Consider the following 25,410-nt stretch of genomic DNA (forward strand, 5'->3'; position numbering starts at 1 on the left):
AGCTGCGTGGTTTCTCCGCTGACCCGAATCTTTTTAGGTCTAAGCTACATACGGGCGCATCATATTCTGTTTTCATGCTTTCAATCTGTAACACGAGGGACCTCTGAAGCGATACTGGTCCTTGCAAGGCCCATCGAAATTTGGTGTTAAAGGCCAGAAGGTTACAGTTGTTTTTACAGCGTCGCGTCTGGTTACTCAATAAATTTCAAAGCTGGTCAGAACCAATGAGTAGGCTTATGCCATGCTCGGCAGGTACACCAGGAAAGAAACTCTTATCTGCAATAAAACCTCCATTGTCCTCAACCCTTTGGACAAGTTGATGGTTCAAAAGTGCCTGCAGAACGTCGTTGCATACGAAGGGTATTTCTACCGCTTCGATAACATATTCCTCGTTGCTGTACTGACTGCACAGTGTGACTTGAGCTATCCTACTAGCCTTCGCGTTTGTAACAGTGAAGTGGAACTTTCAAATCTGTTCAAGCGCAGTCTGGTCTTTCTTAACACCTTCAGACGCAGCTTGCGAGAAATGGCTTTTCAAATGAACGTTCACTGGCTTCCGCCATCCAAGATAGCACGTACGTAGACAGTATGCTTCTCCACAACCACACAGGCCCGAAATGTCTGCAGTAAGACCTCGGCGCCTAGCAAAATCTTCAAACTACCAGTGTCTGCGCTTTGAACGCTGGTCGTGATGGCTTGATTTGCACTGGTGCTCGCTGAAGGTTTCCAGGTTGGACCGCATATGAATGTTGCATGTTGTCCTGCAAGGAAGAGCAAGACCACTTTCTGTGGCAATATTTTGATTTATGCCATTTTAGGGTTCACTGAATCCATCGCATTTTTTCTGTAATCCTTTCCTCATTCTCCTCTAGAGAGACGTCAATTGCACGATTTTCGCTGCTGTATATTGTGCTTCTATAAAATAAGCGCATCTTGCGGTCTTCAGTGTTCTCATGCGGAACTACAGAGGTCGGTAGGTGAGCTCGTTGATGCAGTTCAGAGTTATCGCTATTTTTTCTTGGAGGTCGATTAACGTTGTCTCCACACCTGTTGTTGGGACAGTGAAGTAGAACTTTCAAATGTGTTCATGCGCAGTCTGGCATCTCCTTACACCTTACGACACAGCTTGCGAGATATGTGTTTTCAAATGAACGTTCACTGGCGTCCGCTATCCAAGATAGCTCGTACGTATTCAGTCGCGATGAGTCGCTACGATCAATCGCGATGAGTAGATACACCTGCATTATTCCTACAAGCTCTGCAAATCGCCCTCTGAAAGTCTCCGCGTTGATAGGGAGCACCCACCTCGAGTTGTTAATCTGGAGGGCAGCGCAGAAGTAAGGGAAGAGTCTGAAGTTTCTTCAGCTCTTCTACTCGTAACGTTTGTGGAGATGGATACGCAACCACGTCTTCTCCATCCTGGAAGGTTGTTCACCTTTCGTTGTGCCCAGCTTGTCTGTAGAAATTCACGACAATTGCAAACGGAAGAGTTTTGATGATAATGTCTGTCAGTATGGCTGACTAGCTGTCTGACCTTACACCATGTCCACGAAGACCACGGATGTAGGTTTGCACGTGATTGTGAAGTGCTCTCAGCCCTTTTGTGTCGTTTCTGGAGATCACGCCTTGGAAGCACTCGAAGCTTTATGAAATGTTCCTGTTGGATCTATCTGTAGTCTTAAAATTGTCGGGTCAAAATTTGAATTGCGTCATTGTAGCTCACGTCCGTGACTTGGAGGCCATCGATGAAAGGCCCAGCAGGTACATTAACAAGCGTCCTCAGGTACTGCAACTTCTCGCAGCTTTATAAGTCTTCGTTCTCATGAAAGGGCACGCTTGAACTGCTGCCAAAATGACTGCCACTTAGAGAGCTCACCCTTCAAGGTTTGCAAATGCAGCTTAGGTAGCATTACACCGCTCTGTCTTCGTTCATTTTATTCTTCGTTACGTGAGGTGATTGTCGATGTTCATGGTCGCAAGTGTTCGCTAGAACGTAGTTGCACTATTCTACATTGGAGTACGCTCAAGGCGTGAGTCGTTTGTTCCTTGTACTCAAGACCCGACAGATATTCAGCCTTTATAGATCTTCGTCCGCAATACAATGTTTCCACTCGGTGTTCAGCTCCTTAGATTATTCATGATTTGCTTCCAGTTTTCTCGCGGTCGATTCTGTTACAGTTGTATCCGTCGTGTCGACGAGAGGGATGGCCTCTTTGGCAATTAGATTGTTCTGTGCTCTGCGAGTAGTCCTCTTCTTTTCAACTCTTTTCATCTTGGTATTAACCAAAGGGTTGGTAAGCTTCTTATTGAGATATTAAAGCGCAAAACAACGAGGAAGGAAATATTTTTATCTCAATATCTACAAGCAACTAGCCCACAAGCTTATCCTAATGAAATCGGTAAGCTTCAGTTGAAGGAGTGGCTTACTTTGTCCCGATGTCTTTCCAAAGGTGGTTCAACGGTCGGTCCATAGCGCTCACTCGTTGAAGGCGTTCAGCAACTAACTTCATTATTGTTGAGGGTCGTTCCTCTCTTGAAGTCCTCGATTTCGGCACCCTTAAGTTGCTGCATAAAGAGCGTCAAAGACATGTTAAGTAAAGGAAGAATTTAGTTTTTACATGGTGTGCGAGAGGCGTTTCGTTTCGTTCCGTGTCGTCTTTCGTTGTTCTTCTGCAATCGCTAATATTTTTATTTCGCACGGTTCTTCTTTAATTATTAAAAATAAAATATCAGATCAGGCTTATAATATTAAATTTCGTGAAGTCTAGCGTTCTGTATTTGTTACCTATTCAACATGCTTAAATATTCTTGACATCGGGATACATTTTAGAATATGCAATTTTTTATTGATGGAAGATTGAATATTAAACACTATCATGCCCACCGCACGCTTTTAGAAATAAAACTGTTTCGGATATATTCATTTTTTTATAATTACTTCAAAAATACAATATTTTACGCTTTTGTTTATTTTTTCTTTGGTGTTGTAGGGATTTAATTAGAACATGCCCACATAAATTGGAGTGTTTTGTGTTGGAGGGAAACCTTCGACTGAGATCGGTTTAGTTGGATATGGGGGACGTCCAAATCGGGGATGTCCAAACAAACTCAAATTGGGAACCCTATGTTTCGATGCCAGTAATGTTCTTCGTCGATCGTGGGGTGCTGCGCTGGCTGGAGGGTGGCTTCTTTCCGGTGGCTTCAGGGATGCTCAGGACTCGGTGGTTGAGTAAATAAATATATATTTACAGATTATGCGCAACTTTTTACAAGACAAAACAATTGTCACGCTGCTGATGCCGCGGCAACCCAACGCCAACAATAGCGCCTCGGCGCCAAGTCCCTTGCCGCGCACGGCAAGTTCTCTGCCCCGCAGGACAAAGTACGCGGAACCCTCGGGACCGCGGGAGATCACGACTTACTCCGCGCACGGGCTCGTTGAAACTCAACTTTTCCAAAAAGGCGCACCGACATTCCGAAGGGAGGCCAGACCTCCCTCTCTCCCCCGAAGTCGCCGACATGGCCCCGACAAGGTCGCCTCCCCCATTACCCCGGCGGCAAGGGCGACCACCCGCGAACAGAGGTTTGTTTACTTCCCACGCGGGGAAATCTGCTTCCACTTTCGGGAGCTGGCCTCCGCTTGCCGCCAAAGGGAAAGACAAGACATCGGGCGCCTCCGAAGGACGCTTCGGGTGACCGCGCCGCCAATTCCCCGAGCTCTTTCGGCTAAGCCCCTTCGGCCATCCCTACAATGCCTACTCGGCTCTTCAGGCGTGACTGTTGCGATGTTTAATACCAACGCTTCGATAAAATTTATTCGCACTCTGCTGCATTTTTTTAAAGATATATTTTTAAACACGCAGTTTACACTCTATCTTACATACAATATTAAACGTATAACGAATTTGTAGATGTGGCTGTTAGCTTTCCAGAGATATCGAAATTATTAAAAAAATATCCAATACATTGTAAGAAACAACTCGTCAGACTTTACTAGATATTCAAAGAGGACCAATGCTTTAAATTTGTCCAAATAGTGCAAGACGAACAAACGTGTTTCGACTATAATGTATAACAACCATGACGCTCTAAGAGCCCCATGAAAATCTTTTAGGAAAAGAAGTGAAGTCTGAAGAGGGATTGAAACATACGGCTCTCGACTGGCGAGAAAAACGTTCCCTTTCACCTGACTTCTTCATTGCTCAAACTCTTGGATACAAAACGTCCGTCGCATGTGTCTCTAGTCCTGTTTTGACTCGAAATGTGTTTATCAGCCGAATTCCGTGATAAAACCGTCACAAGGACCATCATGGATAACTGTCACGAAGAGGCACCACAAAGTCAGTGACGTCACACGACCGTGTGACATATCGTGATAGTGTGACGTTATCTGACCCCCAGATGTTCGGGAACTGACGTCATGGAGTCGCATGACGTCACAATTCCACGTTATATCATGACGTCACTGGTGTGACGTCCCGTGACGCCAAGAGGTTACATGACTTTGTGACGTTACGATTATCGTTACGTTTTGCGATGTCTCATTATTGCGACATAATGACGTCACGTGACGTCACAGACACACATAAAAATAGCTCATACCCATCTCCTAGACAAGACATTCTGTGCTCCCTGGTCTTTGCCAGCATACTTAAGCTAATGTAAATATTTATTGAGATACACCTCTAAAGCGTTATTAAAGGGTAACTGCAAAGAAAAAAAAAGTGTTTTTTTAAACAGCCTGATTGGGGCAAGCATGTCACAAAAAAAATCTTCCACAAAAACGAAAAAAAAAAATTAGCAATTTTTTGCGCCACAGGACTTAATTTAGTCGAGTCACAACCTCTCCACATTTGAAACTCCCTCTCTTTCGACCAGCGCGGAGAAGTACGCCCCGCCCCTCGCTCTTGGATTTGCTCTTGGATTGACTTGGCTGCGGAGTTGAACGACATACGCAGCGCCTCGACTTCCGATGTGTCTTGTCGAAGATACGCCGAGGAGGACGGCTGCCAGCAACGAAGACGGCGCATCATAGGGCGCACCGCCTATTCGGCGCGGTGTAGGCGGGATGAAGGACTGCGTCGCTGCTACCTCCTCGCGCGAGACGCCGCATACTTCGACGAATTGGCCACTGAATGGCTCGGGTGTTACCAAACTGCCTCGATTTGTCAGGATTGAAAGAAAAAAGTTAGTCTACTGTTGTTATTGGCTCTTGCGATATTTCATGCAATCAGGGGCCGCTGCGGCCGTTGCCAGCTAATGGCGACGGACCGCGAGTGCGTCTGCTGCCTGGAGGTTCCGGAGCATGGGTTGGGCAGAAATACACAAAAATGTATTTGGAAGTACAAATACGGGGATACATTAAAATAGTACCTAAAATACGGATACTAAGATGCATCCGTAAAAATGTATCGCGATACGTATCAGAAATATATTTTAAGAAGAGGCAAAAAGTATTTGGAAATACAAATACAGGAATGCATTTTAGGGAGAGCAGAAATACAAATACAGAGATACTGATAGTGCAATACATTTTCCACATTTTTTGAGACGCCAACTGAGATGAAGCTTGAAGTTTGAAGTGGATGTTTTACTTACCCGAGATTACTTTCCTGTAGGCTTGGCACTTTGCCTTGAAGGTAGTGGTTTCGGACGACAAAAAGTCTTCAATGGGCAAAAAAAAAAAAAAAAAAACGTTCCATCAACGGCTGACCGCGGTCCCTTCCATGTCTGGCGAGGGAATCCTGTCCACATTGATCACATGATGTCACGGTGGAATGAACTAGTATTCTTTATCTGTAGGTGTGGCCTTGGACATGAAACTTTACCACGTGGCTGTATGAAAGGACAGTACGTACTTTCGTTGTAGGTTACCTCGTTGAAGATCGTGCATGCAGTGTCATTTGGAATTTTTGAGAATAGTGGACCACCTGGTCCACTATTCTCAAAATGTATTCCAACATCTTGGAATACCTGTCTTATCTTCTGTTACGGTTGAAAAAACGATACGGTAGCATCCCTGTTCTGAAGGTCCTTACTACCGACCCTCCGCCACCAATGCATGGATTGCAGACCTCAAGTTTCGTCTTGCATACTCCAGATAGAGACCTCGTGGATTGCGAGCTGATATTGCCGGCACAGGTGCCAGCTGTCCGAGAAACAGCGGTCTCGAGACGAGTCGCGGGATGGCACAGCGAGGCCACTTCTGGCCTTCTTCTAGGTTTCGGATCACCAGAGCAGCGGGTCATGTTCACGTCGGCTGATGATGTACCCTTGAGCCGTGCAATGTTACTGGCGCAGCCGCAGATGCATTCGAATATGTGTTGAACTTCACAGTGAGAGTCTTCTTAATATTTCAAGTCAACCACCGCCAGGCTGGTGCTGCAACGGAATGTGACTCAGCTTTGCCGGCTGGGTGTACTCTATACGCTAAGGCGAGAAAGGTGGTTAGCAGTGGGCATTGGATGCCAGCAAACAATGACTCAAGAAATCCCTACCTAAGGACCTGCGGCAGAAGATGCTCTGACTCCACTCCTGGCACGCCACCAGGTTCGAGTCCCCGACTACGCAACACTTCTCAGAAGAGAGAAGAGGATGCATAGAAAAATAGTTTGCAGAATCAAAAGGAACCTTCGTCACCATAGTAACAATGCCCCAGCATCTCCTTGACTCTGGTGCCCTCAGAAGTAAAAAAAAAAAAAAGAAAAATGCGTTCGGACTTGTTTCTTTTCTTTTTTTTTCGGGGGGGGGGGGGGGGAGAGTATTTCTCAATAAATGTTACGAAATACATTTCATCCTGAGTGTATCGCGATACGAATAAACATTCCAAATGTATTTCGATACATGAATACAGATACTGGAGAAAAAAATGTATCGCGATACAGAAATACAGATACGAAATGTATTTCTGAAACGCCATCGCGATACATTTGTAGCGCGATATTGCCCAACCCTGTTCCGGAGGTCGCCTCCAAGGCTGGTAGCCGCTGCATCACGGATCACGCCGACTTTTTCGGTGGCATCCTAAACCCAGTCGTGCTCCAGATCGCCTACGGGATGAGGGCGATGGGGCTAAACGACATGGAGCTGGTGTGAAACTTGTTTTATTGACAAAAATAAAATTGGCGGCTTCACTCAGTGAGTGCAATCAGCTGATTATTAATGTTTTTTGCTTATCCTTTGGAAACTAAGACTGCTTGGACGATTATATTGGTTAGCCCAGTGAGAACTGTGCTCAAGAAAAGTGTGGCGAGTCTAATTGTGACACGTTGTTTAAATCTTTAGTTATCAACTAAAATAGAATCGCATGCTTCACTTAACAGGAGTTTCGCTTTTTCTTGGGGGTCAGCTATTTTGCAATACCTTGGCCGTGCGAGGTTCTTATTTTTGCCACACAGGTACTAGGCCACAACCGTAACTTGACAAGAAACTTGTTATACCTAACAAAGGTGGCATAGGGATAAAAGGTGGAAATTTCATTTGGCGCCATAACCCAATGGGGAAAAACATTGGACGTCACGGGCTCTAGAGAGAATACCACTCGTCGTGGGAGGTGGACATTTCGCAGGTAGGAAGAGACCAGTACACTACAGATTCATTTTAAGCAAATTTATCTAAGATGGTTCAGAAGCCGAAAAAAAGGAAAAAAATCTGTCCGCTAACGCAGAGTTTGGACGCCCAAAGGCTTCTGCGGGCAGCTGTCACGTAATAACCTGGCTGTGCCAGGTTTTTTACGTAACAGCTGTGTCTTAGTCGCGGACGTTCGGTGCACCCGGTGCGAATCTCGACGGCCTCTGAAGCGAGATGACGAGAACATACCTGGTCACGTTTGTCGCTACGCGAACGCCTGGTTGCCTCCAGTCAAATAGCATTCAGCTTGTCATCTTTCGGGGCGATATGGCTGCTGGAAGACTCGCTGTCGCGATCAACCCTCTAGCACCCCTTTAAGGAGCAACGGCACCGCTTTACAAGTGCTTACATCTCCAAAAAAAGTAGACATCTGCACGCGCAAGCAAAAAAAAAAAAAAAAAAAAAAAAAGCACGCTAAGAAAGCAAAGAGGAAAACTAAAGTAACAAACCGTGATATGAGAGCCGAAACCCCGCGTCGCTTCCTATCATTAACACCTGCGACAGTTGCTAAACAAACACTACTTCACTTCAGGAAGTCTCACTCAAGCACCTGGGTCAACACGAAACACTGATCACTTCGGCGAAACGACTAGTCGAGATAGGCGAGACAAGCAGGAGCAGAGACTTCGGTCGCCATGAAAAGAATGGAGAAGCTTTTGTTTGTTATGGTATGAATCCAAACGGGAGTGCCCATCTTGTAACAGTTTTGTAAAGAATAATAATTCTCATTACATGGGTTATTCGGTAAACGTAAAAATATGCCACTCACAAGTAAATTACAACATATCACAAAGGTTTAACGACCAAGCTCTAAGCTGTCAATCAATCTCGAGCCAATGAGAAGAGTTGCTATCGCACGTCACTCCGTGATGCATAGCAGCCAGTTCGTGACGTATAGCAGCCAGTCCGTGACGTGACGCGATTTAAAATGGACGAAATAGCCGCAAGCCAAAACCAGTCTCGCGCAATAAATATTGGTGTAAAAAAAAAAAAAAAAAAACTTTCGGGGAAAAAATGTTTTGAGACATGTTTGTCCCAATTAGGCTGTTTAAAAACATTTTTTTTTTGCAGTTATTCTTTAAGGAGAAAGGTACCGGCAAGGGCACGGGCTTGTGAAGCTAGCGCTCTCCGCGGTCTTTATTTTTAAAGAGATACCGCCATTGGCATGCAGAGGTAATTTTGTTCGACCTTTTTTTTTTTTTAATTACGTTTTATCAACCCACCAACAATAGGTCTTTCGCTTCAAACTTATGAACTCAACAGCAAACTTGAGCAGTCAGGGTTGACAAACTAAATATTTTTCAGGTTCTTACATTTTTTATTACTTCAAAATTCTTTGTTTTCGAATTTAAATAAGAACGCTGAACGTTTTATGCTGTTTAAAGTCTGTGGTAAGCTTGAAGAGTTGAAAGAATTTTCGGGGCCATTTTGCGAATTATTTGCTCTGTAATAATACAAAAAACACAATCTGCGCCCCTTCGAGTACACTGACTCAAGTTTAAACCGTTCTTTCTTTATTGCCTGTTAGACGTAATAACAATTGTGATGCCCACACAAAGACTAAAATCTTCACGTTTTATTGGCTATACAATTCACAAAAATTATCAAATATATCGATATCCACAAAAGCCTGAGTTATTTTTCAAGTGATTTACAGCTAGAAAAATATTGAACCTTAACAGTACTGTTTATTTATATTTTTACAAATGGTGGGGAAAAAAGAAAAGGCTTTAAAATGAAGCTTGATGAGTTTACCGATCCATAGGAAGTTGCATGGAGAGCAGTTTGTGCATTATATGACGACAAAAATTATCCGGACAGAAATATTAAGTTATAGGGTGATTGAACTAACAATAGAAAACCAATACTGGAACCAAAACAACAGAACTATTTATTTATGTGCAATAGAACTGTTAAATTGAGTAAAAACATGAAATGACGACGATAGCAAGATGCCACACCGGGTGACTGCTGCGCTATGTCTAAACCCTGCACGCGAATGTCTTGGGGGTGGCAGCCGTCTACCAACACTGAACCACCTCCTGGAGCCCACTGCCTTCACTGAGGTGAGCGATGGCACCAGCAAACCACCAGGGATTGTCTATCTGAGACGTTCATTGATCCGCCCGCGAGAGTTCACCTCAGCTCTCGCTGGCAAACTCTCTGGAACGTTTTCCGAACCTTTGAGGAACGGTGCTTGCCGTGTTAAAAAGACCGCGCCGTCCTCTCCTTGTACATAAATTTTCATAATCGCCATCACTAGACGTGACACTGCGGGCCTCCATGTTACGGGCTGTCGCCTTTCCGCTGTTCGAAGGTTCCCCTTAGCCAATAAAGACTATAATTATTATTATTTAGCAGAAATGGTGTTTAGCTCTGTGTTTGTTTCTAAGTTGATTTAAAAGTCCACGAACTGAATGTTGAAGCATTTACTGCCCATAGTTAGATCGGAATGTGAGAACCATCCAAAAGTCACTGTGGCGGGTAAGATAAACAGAATTATTTTGTTCTAAAGCTGCTGATTTGCTTAAAATGACAGTTCTTTTTTTAATTTTTGTTATTGATGCAGTCTATAATCAATTAGTCATCCTGAAAATTTGGAGATTCATAAATAGTGGGTCTGTATGTTTATAATAAGGTGCATTACATATCACTCAACACTTTCGTTTTGTGAAGCAAGTAAATTTTATCAAGATGAGATACCATGTATCTCTGACGACTCTGCAGTAACCTAAGTAAGAATACAATAAAGTATAGCTAAGTAAAGTTCCCACACCAGTTGGAACAGGAGCTTTGGTGGTATGTGAAGCACACTGCATGTGGCAACTATGAGACAGGCTAACTTACATGATTTTTCCATGACACTCTCAGAGAATACAAAGCCAAGTGTTATAAAACCATTAACGACTTATAGTGAACTCATGTAAAATAGGGGTGTTAACGTGTTCATCTCTCTTGGTAGAGGAAACAAGTACGCTGATGATGAGGTGCTAAAACACGTGCTTATCGAACAACTCAAATGATGTGCTTCCTATCTCAGAAATACCCAGAAATTTTTTGCACGTTGCCCACGGTGCCTTCAATATGGTATAAGAAGTAACAGTGGTAGTCCTCAAATACCATAATATTCAAGTTTACGAAGAAAAATAATCTGGCCAACAAAATAAAATGTTTTCGTAAAATGAACAGACACACTAACTATCTTATTTTTCCTCAAAAAAGTTTTGTGATATATATTATTTTTGAGTTAACAAAAGTAAACCTGCTGAACAATATTTTCTAAAGCCAGTCTGAAAAGGTGTCAGTAAACTCTGCCTAGGTAGTTTCGAAACGTAGAAACTCGTTCTAGGCCTATGAATGATACAGGAAGGGTAGAAGTGGGTCTATAATATTGAATATTTTAATTTCATTTGCTGCATAAGACGGATATTTTCCTACCTGCACCGCCTTAGGAAATACCGCAGACGAAAAAGGCATAAAAAAGGTATGCTTTGAATGATACAGGTATACCAGTGACATATCTTACTGGGCGTATTTGCACAAAATTATCACAGCCATAGGCCGCAGCGTTTATTAACTGTACAGATGTATAAAATGCCTCAGATTCTGTAACTGGTTGAAGAAAAACAGAACTGCCATTCCTGCTGCTCATGTATTTAAAAGGGTCGGTGTTATTGTTTGAAGAAGCAAGATTAGCAAATTATGAATGCGTTAGCATTAGTACCTACATGACAGGGAAGAGCTGACGTCGTCTCTCTACAGAAAAGAACAGTGAAAAGGGAAGCGCTCGGCGTAAAGAGGAAGAAAGTAGTAAAGGATAAGGGTGAGAGGGGGAGGCAACGTCACGGGGTGGAAGGCAATGCGCACGCGGATGCTGGGGCGAATCTGGACTTGCAGGTGTGCGGAGCGCATATGCCTTGATCTGTACTACAAAACTGAGTGCTAACCAAATACTAGCGCTGGTCCAAGTGGTCGAGAAAAAGAATTAAAGGAAGATCCATTGGTGGATCTTTGGGGAATGCGTTAGCAAGTCGACACTGAGAGCGTGCGCTCGTTGCCCAGCTTGCACTTCGACGGAGAAAAAAAAACGGTTTTCTTCAGAAGGAATAGCAAAAAGTCTCCCTCATTTTCCCTACGCACCCAACGCGCGGGAGAGAGAGTGCGTGGAGACTCGTCCTTGCTGCGTTCTAGGCACCATAATTACACACACGGTCCCCCGCTCGTCTCGGCTTTTCGTTCCCCTCGCGTCGGCTTCCAGTAAAGTTCGGTAGACGGGGGAACGAGTGACAACCGGTAAAATTTCCAGCAAAGCCGGGCCAAAGTGGCTGCCGGTGAGATTCCGGCAAAATCTGGTAATCAAGAGTAGCTGCCAGCATATCTTCCAGTAAAAACTGGTAAACTCCGCTGAATTTAGATGAAAATGGGGGAAACTTCACCAGTTTTCACCGGATTTCACTGGAAGTTTTTACCGGATTTTTCAATAGTAATGACCCTTGTGAAGCGCCACATACGTCAACCTTTGGAAAACGCTAACATTGACCCCGTAACGAAGCCAAGAAGAATCAAACAAAAATAAAGGAAGCAAAGACAAAGCCAAAAAGAAAGTCAAAAGAGAAAAGTGAAGGGGTCAGCGTTAGTGTTTACCAAAGGGTGTTTGGCGTCCCCCAAGGACCATGCTTACGCATTCCCTAAGGACCCACGAATGGGTCTTCCTTTCATTGTCATTGAACGCGTTAGCTAAATTAAGGTCACTTTGAATAACACCATCTCGTTCACTGTCTTCCACAGGCTGATGAACACAACCAAAATCTGTAACTGAGTTCATGTCTCTCCATAACAAGTCGGTGCGACTATAAGTGTCCCTAGACGGTTTGTTTTGATTCTCAGCTTTAGCTGATTGTAGCATCCTCGGTAATTTGTTTTGATATATTTTAAACGATTGCACGGTTTTCAGACCTCTATATCAAACACAATTATGCTACATCTATTTTTTATATTACCTTTGGAGTAAATTTGGCGTGAATCATGGTCTTCGTTTTTCCTAGATCTCTTGGATATATTGTAATAAAATTTACATGTAAAAGTTGATTTAAAATAAATTAAGAACATAGCCATAGGCTCATCAACATCTTCTAAACCAGGGGTGACCAAGCCGCGGCTCCGGGAGCCGCATGCGGCTCTGCGTGTTAAATTGCGATTTCCGGCTCCCTAGTGAATCGAACATCCCCCTCCACGTTCCCCGCTTCTCACCAGTTCACACGAGCACTTTCCTAAGAAGGGAAAAGGAACGCGTTTTGAATTAAAAGAAAGGTTGCGATTTGACAGTCTTGTGCTACTGCTACGTATACGTACAGTTGGACTGCTTTTGACTCGGAGAGATCCAAAGTAGTTCAAGTTTCATTTATTGCTATAGAAAAAGCTTTAACCCTCTCCCCTTTTTCTTCCTTTCCTTTTCCAGGCGGCTCTCGAAAGTTTGGTGGTTTTGTTTGCGTTCCTTAGGCCGGGTCAGCCTGGCCACCCCTGCTCTAAGCCAAACATGTCAATCTAATCGGTCTCTTCAACCTCGAGTATGAAACCATTTAACCATTCGGTGGTTGTATGCTGAAACGTGATTGGTGCAGTAAAGTTGTTTTGTTTAATCGTTTCAGTTTTTGAAGAGATGAATATTGGAAGTTTATCACCGATATGTTAATTCATAACTCTACATTTTATATTGGCCCAGTTTCTGTTAATACTAAAATATCAATTAATGTTTCTGAGTGGTTTCGAGCTCGCTCGAGTTGGATTTTTAATGTATTTATGCATTCATTTTTTTTAGTAATTATACCCAATCTTAATTGTCAAATTGAGAGTGCTTCTTAAATATTCCAGAAACTTGCATCCACTTGCATAAACGAATATAATGGTTATTATATTCGTTTTTTTACGCATATTAATTCCTTCTAGCGCAGATTGACTGACACAGGAGTAATCTGCAAAGAATTCACACTGCATTGTATTGTTAATTAAAAACACGTTCCACCACCTCAACAAATATTACCGATTAAGCAAAAGCATAAAGATGTGGGAAGCTTCAAAACATCAAAGTCATGAGGTACCAAATTTCAGATACCATCATTACATCAATCAGGCCTAGAGCCTAGTTTTAAGAAACATGTCTAGGGCCTCAACTAAAGCTCTGTGGCGTAGCAGATAGATATCTCTCGAAATGACTTAGCTCTAAATGAATAATGACAATGAAACTAACATTGTTTTTTGAGCGAATAGATTAAAGATTCGCAAGATTTTTTTTTAACTATTCAACTTTATTACGTTTAGCATACTATATGTTTTATGTGCCTTAAATACTTCTTTCTAAAGCGGATAATACATTTTGAATGCATCGGACACGTCGAGCTGTTATGGCATCTTAATTAGGTCACGAAAAACTTGCCGAACTGTGCCGGATGATTAAAAAATAAGCGCATATGGGCATTTAAAACGAAATTCCCATAAAATAAGTCCTTAATAAAAATAGCACAATAAAAACATCTTAGGGCACCCTCATGTTTTCAGGTGCTTTTTTTTTAGTTTCTATTACCTAAAGTCGTCTGGAGGAGGGAAGGCGTCAGACAATGAAACTTTCACAGAATGAAGAAGCGTGAAAACTGACGCATCTTCTGAGTCCGGCCCCTAGAGCCCCTAAACGCGACTGGACTGCACGTTGGGGGTGTAGCTCAGAGGTAGAGCGTTCGCTTCGCATTTGAAAGGCCCCGGGTTCGATCCCCGGCACCTCCACTTTTCTTTTACGGTTTGCAAATTTAATCGTCTTGATCGGGAAATGTTCAATTTACGCCTAGCCCTCACAGTTTCACAAAATCCACATGAGGGTTAATGCTATAAATGTTTTCAGCTTACCTTTTAAATGTACATTGCTGTATTTTATCGTCATTTATAACTACCTACAATAATGCCCTTTGGGCGATGTAGGTATCTCAATAAATAAATAAAAAAGTGAAAGAAGTTGAAGTGGTTAAGCGTGTTTGTTTCTAAATTACGATAACGAGAGGGGGACATGTACAGAGTGCTCAGAAAATTAAGCCGAAAAAAAAACGCATTAGAGCTGCGCTAAAATAAATAAAAAATTACAGGAATATTTATTGGTGGATTTTTCAAGAATGCGCTAGCGTGACCCCCGGAAAACGCCACGGACGTGGCGTTTTCTTTGAGAAACGCTAACACAGATCCGTAACGAAATAAAAAAGAAGCAGCAAGAAATAGAGAAAGCGAAAGGGTAAACAAAGCAAGGCAACAATAGAAAACCCCGGAGAAGAACAAGGGGGACAAAGGACAAGCACAAATCTCCACGCACAGCTAGGCGACTGGTGCGAGTCTGAAAGAATCCGCCTGGTACTGGTATCGAACCAGGGACCTCACCGGAGGGGGACATGTGTGGCGTTTCCCAAGGGTCATGCATTCACGAAGAATGTACCAATCAATCTTCCTGTAATTTTTTCATGGTATATTGAAAAGGCTGTGTGGTGTTGTGGTGAGGAACCTGAACAGGAGTGGCTAGTATTTTTAAAAACTTCTCCAAATGCGTATGTTCTTCTGAGAATTGTACAGCGTTTTAGGATAAGTTGAATGTTATTTTTTCCTTTCATGAAATGAAGCAAAAACACAAACAAAAAAAATGGAGTGGTGTAGTGGTTAGCTATCCCGACCGGAAAGAGTTCAAATCCCGGCTCTGCCAAGTATTTTGTCATTTGGCGGCTTCATGACCTTTGGTTTATTCGATCAGTGTGGTTCACCCATCTGCTTTTTTTGTCAATATGCAAGTCCTACTATACACGTCTTCCGGCCCGGGTCGTTGTTTGTACGATAGCAATCGCTGCACTCTCTTGCGAGGCGACTGACACCAGTGTTACCAACACTCCCATCTTTACTGACCAATAGGTTAGACCTGGGCGGCAACCCTCTGAGGAACCTGGATCCCGACCACTTGAAAGACGTGCGTCCGCTGCGGGTGCTTGGCCTTGCCAAGTGCCAGCTGACCAGGCTACATTCCCTCATCTACCAGCACCTCTCGAATCTCGAGTCACTCGACCTTCAGGTAAGCCAACACTGATAACGTTGAAACTAATGCTTCACCAATATGTGTTTTTTTTTTTTTTTTTTGTAATCCGCATTAAACGTAGACGCAAAACCGTGTAAATTTGTCCCGAAGGACGATACCATATCATCGCGTGGCCTCAAGGGCTGTCCAAACAGGACAATACGCTTCCTGCTGTGCCCTCCACAAGAAAACAAAGAAATAAAAAGAAAGCGCGCATGTTTTTTAACAAAACGCGAACGTTTTGGCACGGCTGTGCGTTTTCACTTTGGTCATGAACTACGCAAGCACAACAGCCAGCAGAGTGTGTGACTGGCTAAGTTCTGCCTTACCTCATGAGCACGCTCCGAGGCTTTGTCAAAGGACGCTTGCGGAAGGTGACATCCTTCTGCCTTGTAGACGTTACTCCAAAAAAGTAATTAATTTCAATTACAATTATACTTAATTAACGCGTTCGATTAGATTACTCGATTACTCGAGAAGAACATTAATTGGGGGTCGCTTGAAAAAAGTAACCATTACTTTTGCGACCACTTTATTTAAAAAAATGATGAATTTTTCAGCGTCTTTGAAAACGGGGTTTTTGTACTGTCTATTATTCAAGTACAATAACCGAAAGTTCGAGAATGTTTTAGGGAGGAAACTTGAAGAAGCATAAGGGCGCCTGTAGAGCGGAGAGAAAAATTGAAACGGTTACGAGTAATTTTTTACTCCTAAAAGTAATCAAATTACTCTTCTGATTTCTTCCTAATAAATATAATCTAATGATTACAAAATTACTCCAACAAGTAATTGAATACAAGTAATTTAATCCCTTGTATATAGTACCGTGCAAATATGCTTTCTCCCCGGCAATACAACGGCCCAAAAGCGGACCGGAAATGGAGGGAGAACCTCCGCTTTCGTCCACAGCAAATGCCGTGCACAGCAGAAAGCGTGCCTTTCATAAACAGGTCGCACGTTCGTGTGCTGTGCCAGAAATGAGTTCAAAATGCCACGCATAAAGCGAACCACCAGTAGTATGTGTTTGGCAGTTGTTTGGCGATTTAGGAACGACGTTTGTATGGGAAAATCTAACAATGAGAAGTGAAAGTCATAGTCTCGCATTTCATCGGGAACTGAGGCCCAAGGAAGCCAGGTGACAGCCGAACCGCCCGGCAGTGACGCCTTACTTTGACACTTCATAATTTAGGGCCAGAACAACTGGCCAAAGAATGTGAAGTTAGGTTAGGGTGGCTAGAGAGTTGGGAGTGTCGAGCGCGCCGGCTCTCCCATGCATCGCCGCGACCGGTTTGGAAAATCACCGTCAGGGGCGCTCTAATCAGCCTGTATGCTAGGCGCGCGCAGCTGGCGCACTGATTTCCGTGCGGCAAGGCGGGTAGCGACGAGTTCACGCCCGCTTTCATCTCTTCGTTAGCGCTCGTATGAATTTATTTCAACCGTTCCTGCATGCCCATCGGTCAGGTGACACGCGGAGACCATGGGCATTGCCCCGTCAACCTCCGGCGTAAAGAAAAAGCAGAGAGCGAAGCACTGTTTCGTTCCAGGATGCACGACAGGCTACAGGTCTGCAAAAGAAAAACACACGTTGTTCACCGTCCCGAAGGGCCCAGTCCTCTTCCCTCAGTGGGACAGGAATATTTTGAGGGGAGACACGCATCTTCAGGAAAACTCTGTGGTGTGCGCACTTCACTTCGACAGAGGTACATCAAGCGATACTTCTCTAATGTATCGCTCGATCCGTTCGAGATATCACTGTATGAGTGATGTTTTGGGGCTCATAGCTTCCTGCTGAACACGTCTGCGGCAAGCGTTGGGAAGTACTTTAAGTACATTGTACTTAAAGTACAATGTACTTAAGTACATTGCATTTAAATTACTACTTAAATTAGATTGAGGAAACTTTTACTTTACTTGAAGTACATTCTCTGAGTATGTACTGTACTTTTTTTTCTGCTACTTTCCGAGGAAAGTACAATTCCCGACTTCAAAGCACATTCCCCGAATTTGGTTTTGTTAAATTTGTATCACGAAATGACGCTTTGTGAACTCCGAAGAAATACTGGGAGGGATATTCTACTCTCACCAGAAACGTGAGCAGACGACGCATCGCTCCGTTTGTTTTTGGGGCGGCGTTCCCGTAGCTTTTTAAACTCTCGCTACTTCTCTGTCGGCCAGCGGAAGCAACGAGGTTTAAGATATCAGGTGAGCAAAATTAATCATAATGTAGCACCTGAGACTGTGGTGCGAAACAATTAAAGTTTCAAGTCGAAGTAAAAGACAGCAGAGGAGAACGTCACAGTGTTTTTAGGCATTCTCTTTTGTCTTTTCCTTCTATTTGAAAGTTCCCTTAAATTTTTTCGCACCCAAATCTCAGGTGTCACGTTATGATTAATTATCACCAGCTCGCTTGCACACACATTTTTTTTTTCTTTTTATTTAGGAGAGGACAGTTTTCTATGAGAGCTATGGGGCTGACGTCATGCTCCCTCCTAGTACATTTAGCCCCCTTGGGTGCTACAATCCAGTGCAAGGGGTGCCAAATTCAGAAGAGGGTCTTCTAAATTCGGCTCCATTCCTGAAAAAAAAAAACAAAAAAAAAACTACTCTGTGGTTACTTGACTTTATCAAATATTCGCCGCTGTTTTTGAGGCATTGCACCCTTGATTACCCTTGGGCAATGCATACCAATTTTAAAAAATCACTGTATAGGGGAATGAAAGGGCATCATGAAAGATTGTGTTAAAATACTTGTACTTTACATTGAAAGTACATTGTACTTATAGTTCTTTACTTCAAGTACGTTGTTCCCAGTGTATTTCATACAAATTTACTTAAAGTACATCACGTCTAATTTTCTGTGTACTTTAATTACCTGAAGTATCTTTTAGATGTATTTTACCCAACGCTGACCTTTCGCGTCGTCAACAGGAAGGAGCGGGCTTCAGTGACAGACACGAGCCTAGGAATGCATGCATATACAACAATCCTGTGTGAAAGACGTTGTGTAAAAGACGTAAATAAAATTTGGAATGTTTTTCGTCTTCAGCGGTGGTTGGCGTTCGCAATCTCCCCGCCCCCCGATGATCCCCGTTTTTAGCGTCAGCATGAGAGAATTAACCAAAAAGCACCGGTATTGGTGAAGTAAATAAACGCCGATAAACATCCGCCGATTTTTGTTATAAATAAACACCCTATGATGTATAATATGTTACTTCGCTCACTCTCTTTTAAAATCGATTTTGTATTTCATTGCTAGTTTTCCACGTTGCATAAACATGTAAAGTGCCAAAAATGCATTGTTTGCTTTGTACCATGACAACTTTTCGCGTTGTTTCTCGCCAGCCATGTCTGCTCTTGAATCACAGGGGAATTGCTCCAGAAGTATCTAGCGTCCTCACACATATTTTAATGTTAAAATGCCTGAGCCGTTCAGCGTCGATTCATCTGATAGACGTAACACAGCGGCTTGAAACGCGAAATTTCGTCACGGCTGCTGATACCTCGGCGGACGCTTCACGTATTTTGAAGGCATAGTACACGGGAGAAAATAATAAAAAAAAAATATATAAATTGCCCCATTTTTTATATTACCCCAAAACGTCAGTGTTGCGGAATGGGCACCCCCATTCCATTCCAATTCCATTCCGGGGAATTAGAGTTTGCGATAATTCAATTCCTTTCAATTCCTAGGAATGGGGACACTGGGCCCATTCCCACTCCTGGAATGGCTGAATCGTTCCATTCCATTCCTTTAATTCCGAAACGTAAAAATTGGCACCTGAGAGCTACATTGTGTTGCCGGAATAAGCACCGTAAAGTTGACATTATCAAACGCATAGACAATTGCAAAAAAAATTCAAAATTCCTCAAAAAAGCACTGATTTTACTAAGCGGAGCGCTGGTGGCACAAACTGTTTCTTTACATTGTATGCAAACATCGAGAAAGCCCCTTGATATCTCGATGCTTGTTTAAAATGTCGGTCTTTCGACCACGTGGCTCGCAACAAACAGCAAAACTTAAAGGGATACTTCAACGAAATTTGAAATATTCCCGTCGTGTTCAAAAATAGGTTGAATATGATGCACAATATCCGTAAATGACAATCGCACGTTTGTATTTTGATCCTGGTGGCTGTATTTTTCGTTATAAACGGCCCACTCTGGCAAGCGCTCGGAGAAGGCCCAGCTTAGAGCACGTGACATCCAACGCAATCGTGACGTAGGTCGTCTCAAGACGAGCAAAGCTACGGCGAGGCTGACGTCGAGAGGATGGCCTAGTCGTTCCAGCCACCGAAGCGGCTGCTTTTGTACGAATTTTGAGTGACGGGTTAATCTTCTGTAATCTTGTAGGGGGACAATAGCGACTTCTGCGACACACAAAAGGGATTCTCGGGAAGAGGGGAGTTCCTCCTTCCCCCTTTTCTCTCGTCGTGGCCGGAGACGAGACAGCCTCCGTCACTAGCTGTCAAGGTTCCTAGACGAGCATTACTAACGAGGCGTTAGCGACATCCAGCAGGTGCTCTTTGCTAATCGTTTAATTCGTTTTAAAATTCCTTTTCGAGACTTTTTTTAGCAAGAAATTGGTATATTCCATGTGATACCGCTCTTTTGAACACATATAGACCAAAAAATGAGCGCCGAAATTTCGTTGTAGTACATATCCCTTTAAATCCACAATTTTTTTTTTTGGCAAAATTTTTTGCATTTGTCTTCTAGGACATACGCGGCGAGCGTGTTTGTTTAGTAAGATCATAAAAATGTCCAGTTCGTGCGTGGCGCAGAAATAAGATATACAACTGTATTCTTCAAATACCTGCACAGCAATACGGCTAGTACGGTGCTGGAGGCGACTCCATGTACAGTGGCAAGAGCACATCCTCTGACAAAGTTCAACCTCTACGGCACAGCACGAGAGACTGTATATACCATGTCATGAAACTGTCTTTCTGCAGGTCTAGTCAGTTCGGTCACGCGACAAGAGCGGTGGCAACAATCTACTTCACCTTACGATGGACCGCAACAGACAGCACGAGAGCCATTGCAACCAATCCAGTGCCTTCTGAGTGTCGCGTGACTTTGGGGCGCAGCAACGCGCTGTGGGTGCAGTCCCCCTCACGGTGCTGGATTGCCTGGGGTGACTCGTAGCGTCCGCAGCGGTCCATCACAAGGTGAAACACAGTAGTCAGAGACTAAAGTGAAAGGAAATGAGCGGGAATCCGCTAGCTTGCTTGTAAACCTAACCCACTTGATTGTAAAACATTTAACACAGAAAACAAGCATCGGAACGAAAACCAAGTAAAAGGCGGACCTACACGTAAAATGCAGTATAAAAAGACAAGCGTCGGAGCAAAGCGCAAGAGGAGAAGAAAGAAGTGAATCTTGCTTTGTTTTAATGCCGAAGCAAACCCAGATTTCGCACTTCAAAGGAGTGCGCGCGAATGAACGTGGAAGGCAACAGGCCGCCTGCTAAACAACGCTCCTCGAACTTTAAGAAAGCAATAAATGATCATCTTTCGGCGGCGCGCGAGTCAACGAGTTACCAGAGCTCTGCGATGTATGAGTCGTCCCCCGCTCCCAGATCTGTCTGTGCGCGCGTGTATTCTCCATGCAATGTTGAAATAACCTGAGACTGGGGTAGAGAAGAAGCGTCAAAGCGTAGACGGGACAGAAAATAGACAGGACGACGTATCAAGACGTCGTCCTGTCTATTTTCTGTCCCTTCTACGCTTTGATGCTTCTTCTCTGCCCTAGTCTCAGGTTATTTCAACATGGTTAATATTCACCAGCTCGCCTGCACAATTACGATTTTTTCTTTGATTCTCCATGCCTTCGTTTCTTTTGCTTGGTGCTTGGTTTATTGTTTCGCTCGCTCTCGTGTAACGCCAGTTAAGCCCGTCGCCTGCGCGAAAGGCGCCACACCAGCCCCACCCCCCTCCCCCTCTGCTCTTTGCTTTGACACTTCTTTTTTCTATTGCATTTTTTGCGTATAAGTCTGTTAGAGCTCCAAGACGGTTAGCTGTTTTTCGCAAGCTCATTTTATTTCTGAGAAACTGGCTCGCTGACTGGCTCAAGTTCACTAACAGTAAACAAACAAAAAAAAAAAAATAGAAGAAGCGGGCCCATTCCATTCCCATTCCATTCCGGGCAAAAGGCATCTAATTCCATTCCCATTCCATTCCCCTCAACGTTACCGCTATTCCATTCCCATTCCATTCCGGGGTCGCGAAAATTCGGAATGAATCCGGAATCATTCCAACTCCGGAGTGGCAACTCCGCAACACTGCAAAGCGTTGCGGTGAGAAGAGAACGACTTCAAGTGCGGATTTACCTTCGCGGACGCTCCAAAATCGGGTCGACTATCGAATCCAGGTTTATCAGACTTTCATTATGCCCCACCAATTAATTTTGTAAAAAAACACAGCCGACAAGTGGCCGGGAAAAGGTCCGCACGCAGCGCATTTCGGCCCCAGCGCAGCCAAAATGCCGCTGACGCGGCGGTCGGATAGCATGCAGGGCTTCCGAGGCGCCTCCTGGCGACAGATTTCCTTTTGGTGCCGCGCGCCGGCCGCCGCTCGACACACCCAACTCTCTAGCCACCATAGTTAGGTTATACCGAGGCCGTATACTTTCCGGTTTTTACTTACGTCAACGGTCGGCGGATGTTTTTCGGTGTTTATTTATTTGAAATTACCGGTGTATTTCGGTGAACGGCCTAGTGCAGACGTTAAAACGGCTTTTATCGAAAGAAAAAAATCGCGAATAGAAGCGTACAATCAAGACGATAACGGTTCAACTTTTATTTACATCTGGTACACAATGTTCTTGTCACTTTAATATTGTAATATATGCATGCATACATTCCAAAGCTCGCATCTGTCATTCCCTTCCAATCTTTTCTGCTGACGACCCGCAATTTTGAGAACACACGCTTTATATTTGCGCTAGACAAGTCCCAAAATGTTCAAAAGGGCTTCGAAGAGTATACTCGCTAGTCAGGTGAATGCAGCTTCCAAAACAGCACAGGGTAAATAACGGCACTGATGGTGAACCGTTAGATCGGTGAGCTTGCATCCATCGTGCACATCAAGCCTGTAAACGCTTTCAGATAGAACAAATACCTCTGGCAGCTCGATCTTGAAGCAAGGATTAACTATTTGCACTCGAAACCAGAACGAGTCATCCGTGAACTGCTCGTCATCAGAGATGTCGGCATAGAGAGACTTATGCTGACAATCAACTCAAAGTGACGACCGTAAAAATGAAAAAGAACCAGTTTGAGGAACGTTTACGTCGGACTTTTCCAGCGAGAAAAAACAAACGAAATAAAAAAAAAATTCCCGCTTGTATGAAAATATTCTAAAACCGGTATTTCGCGGTTTAGCCGATTTTTAATTTATTTTTGACACCGGCAGGTGTCTATCGGTGTTTTTCAGTTGAAACTGGAAAGTATGTTTCCCAGATACCTGGGGTTCCATGTTTTCAAGGGTTTCTTTTCTTAAGAACTATGAGGTGTTTTTGGGTGATTTATTTTCCCCAAAGTTTCGGTGTTTTGCGATGTAGATTTTTGGTATCTGACGAAAATCGTAATTTAGATCGGCGCTTATGTTGAAGAAAATAAGGCATAAATACAAAATTCCACCCCCGCCAGCAAACATACGCGTTACCCAAATACTTAGAAACCGCCCTCGTACCGATAACAGATAGAAACAAGATGAAGTGTATGGTTCAGAAGAAATACCCAGCCTTGCGGGCAGTTCAGTGGCAGCTGTGTTCCAGGTCAACAAAAAGTAGTGTTCCAATAAAGATTCCATCATGTCAGTTCTGCGTTCTTCTCACTAGACGACAGTTTAAATTCGTTTTTTTTTTCAGATTTTCACGATTTCTTTAAAAAACCGGCTCGGGGGGGGGGGGGGGGGGGGGAGTTTTCGGTGTTTATCGGCATTACAAAAACACACAACACTGGAACTTGTACCTTGTTTTTTTAAGGGACTTTTAAAACCCTTAATAAACACTTTTCAAAAGTGCGCGCCATGTCTATTACCCGAGTCCGCTATTGCTTGCGCGAACTGTCTGAGCATGTTTTCGACATGTAACTTGAGTTAGTGTTTGGCGTAAACTCGGTTAAGCTCGTCTGAAAGACGAGTGCTGCGTCAGTGTTCAACGGAAACTCGGATTCAATGACACGCTTTGTGCTCAAGCAATGGCGATCACCAATGTTGCTTGATGGGGTGTGAAAGTAATCTATCGCCGGACAAAAAAAAAAAAAAAAAAAATACGGCCCTAAAAGTTGTGCTATTTGGAATGGCATACAACGTTGAGGCGTTTCCGTGTCCAGGACAACCAGATCGCCCAGCTGGCGCCGGAAGAGTACCGGCACCTGCGCAAGATCCGGATCCTCCGGCTGGACGGGAACCGGCTGGAGAAGCTCCCCGAGCGCATCCTGGACGGGCACTCCCTGAGCCAGCTCGGCCTCTCGAGGAACCAGCTGGCAACCCTGGCGCCATGTGCCTTCTGCAACGCGTCCGTCGAAGACCTCGACCTCTCTCGCAACAGAATCACGGTACGCGTGGGTATTCTCCTGGCTGTCTTCAGCTAAACATTACTTTTAATCACGGGCAAATTTCTGTGGCATTTCAAAGGAGGTGTATAGTGTGCGAGCACGTCGTCGATGGGCGATCAAGATGCGCAAGTGCACGCATGTCCGTAGCTTTCACTGCAATGTTCTTAGATCTATCAGTTCGCAGGCTCCACGAAGAGCGGCGTCCGAAAATGGTTCTCTCTTGCCTGTACGGGAGCAGTTACGGGCGGATTGTGTTCCTAGCGCCACCAGCGGCAACACCACCACGGGCATCGAAGAAGGAGCGTTTTAGAGCGCAGCTCTTAGGGGCCCGTTCCCGGCTTGAGCGGCGTCGCCGTCGCCGTCGGCGTCGCCGTCGCCGTCGCCGTCGCCGTCGGCGTAACCAAGGTCATCCCAAGGTCACTTGACCCCCAAGGTCATCCCAAGGTCACGTGACCCCAAGGTCACGTGACCCCTCCCCAAGGGTCATCGGGGGTCACGCAACTCCCCAAGGTCACCCAAGGTCACGTGACCCTTCCCCAGGGTCACGTGACCCCCAAGGTCACGTGACACCCAAAGTCACGTGGCTCCCCAAGTCACGTGACCCCCGGGGTCACGTGACCCCCGATGACGTCATCAGTGACGTAACTGATAACGTCACCGGCATCCGCATCGTCATCGTCATCATCACTGATGACGTCACCGGCATCCGCATCGTCATTGTCATCATCACTGATGACGTCATCAGTGACGTCGCTGATGACGTCACCGGCATCCGCATCGTCATCGTCATCATCGCTGATGACGTCACCGGCATCTGCATCGTCATCGTCATCATCGCTGATGACGTCACCGGCATCCGCATCGTCATCGTCATCATCGCTGATGACGTCATCAGTGACGTCACTGATAACGTCACCGGCATCCGCATCGTCATCATCACTGATGACGTCACCGGCATCCGCATCGTCATTGTCATCATCACTGATGACGTCATCGGTATCCGCATCGTCATCGTTACTGATGACGTCATCGGCATCGTCATCGTCACGTGACCCCCCTAGGTCACGTGACCCCCACCCAAGGTCACTTGACCCCCCCCCCATTACCCTTCCCTCCTCCTTCTCAA

At 44.4% G+C, this 25,410-nt stretch overlaps 1 protein-coding gene and 1 non-coding gene across 2 annotated transcripts in view; both read left to right on the forward strand.

The window, feature by feature from the left end:
* The window catches only part of LOC121835229 (platelet glycoprotein V-like), a 48,797-nt gene that overhangs the window by 6,516 nt on the left and 16,871 nt on the right, over window positions 1–25,410 (forward strand). The window contains exons 4-5 of the mRNA XM_042289223.1: window positions 15,565–15,721; window positions 24,060–24,284. Of these exons, the coding sequence (XP_042145157.1) occupies window positions 15,565–15,721; window positions 24,060–24,284 (382 nt within the window). The remainder of the gene's footprint in view (window positions 1–15,564; window positions 15,722–24,059; window positions 24,285–25,410) is intronic.
* Window positions 14,335–14,406, forward strand: Trnaa-cgc. Its single transcript has one exon. It is a non-coding gene; the product is annotated as a tRNA-Ala (tRNA).

The sequence above is a fragment of the Ixodes scapularis genome, unplaced genomic scaffold (assembly GCF_016920785.2).
Source record: "Ixodes scapularis isolate PalLabHiFi unplaced genomic scaffold, ASM1692078v2 PGA_scaffold12__126_contigs__length_90152505, whole genome shotgun sequence".
Taxonomy (NCBI): domain Eukaryota; kingdom Metazoa; phylum Arthropoda; class Arachnida; order Ixodida; family Ixodidae; genus Ixodes; species Ixodes scapularis.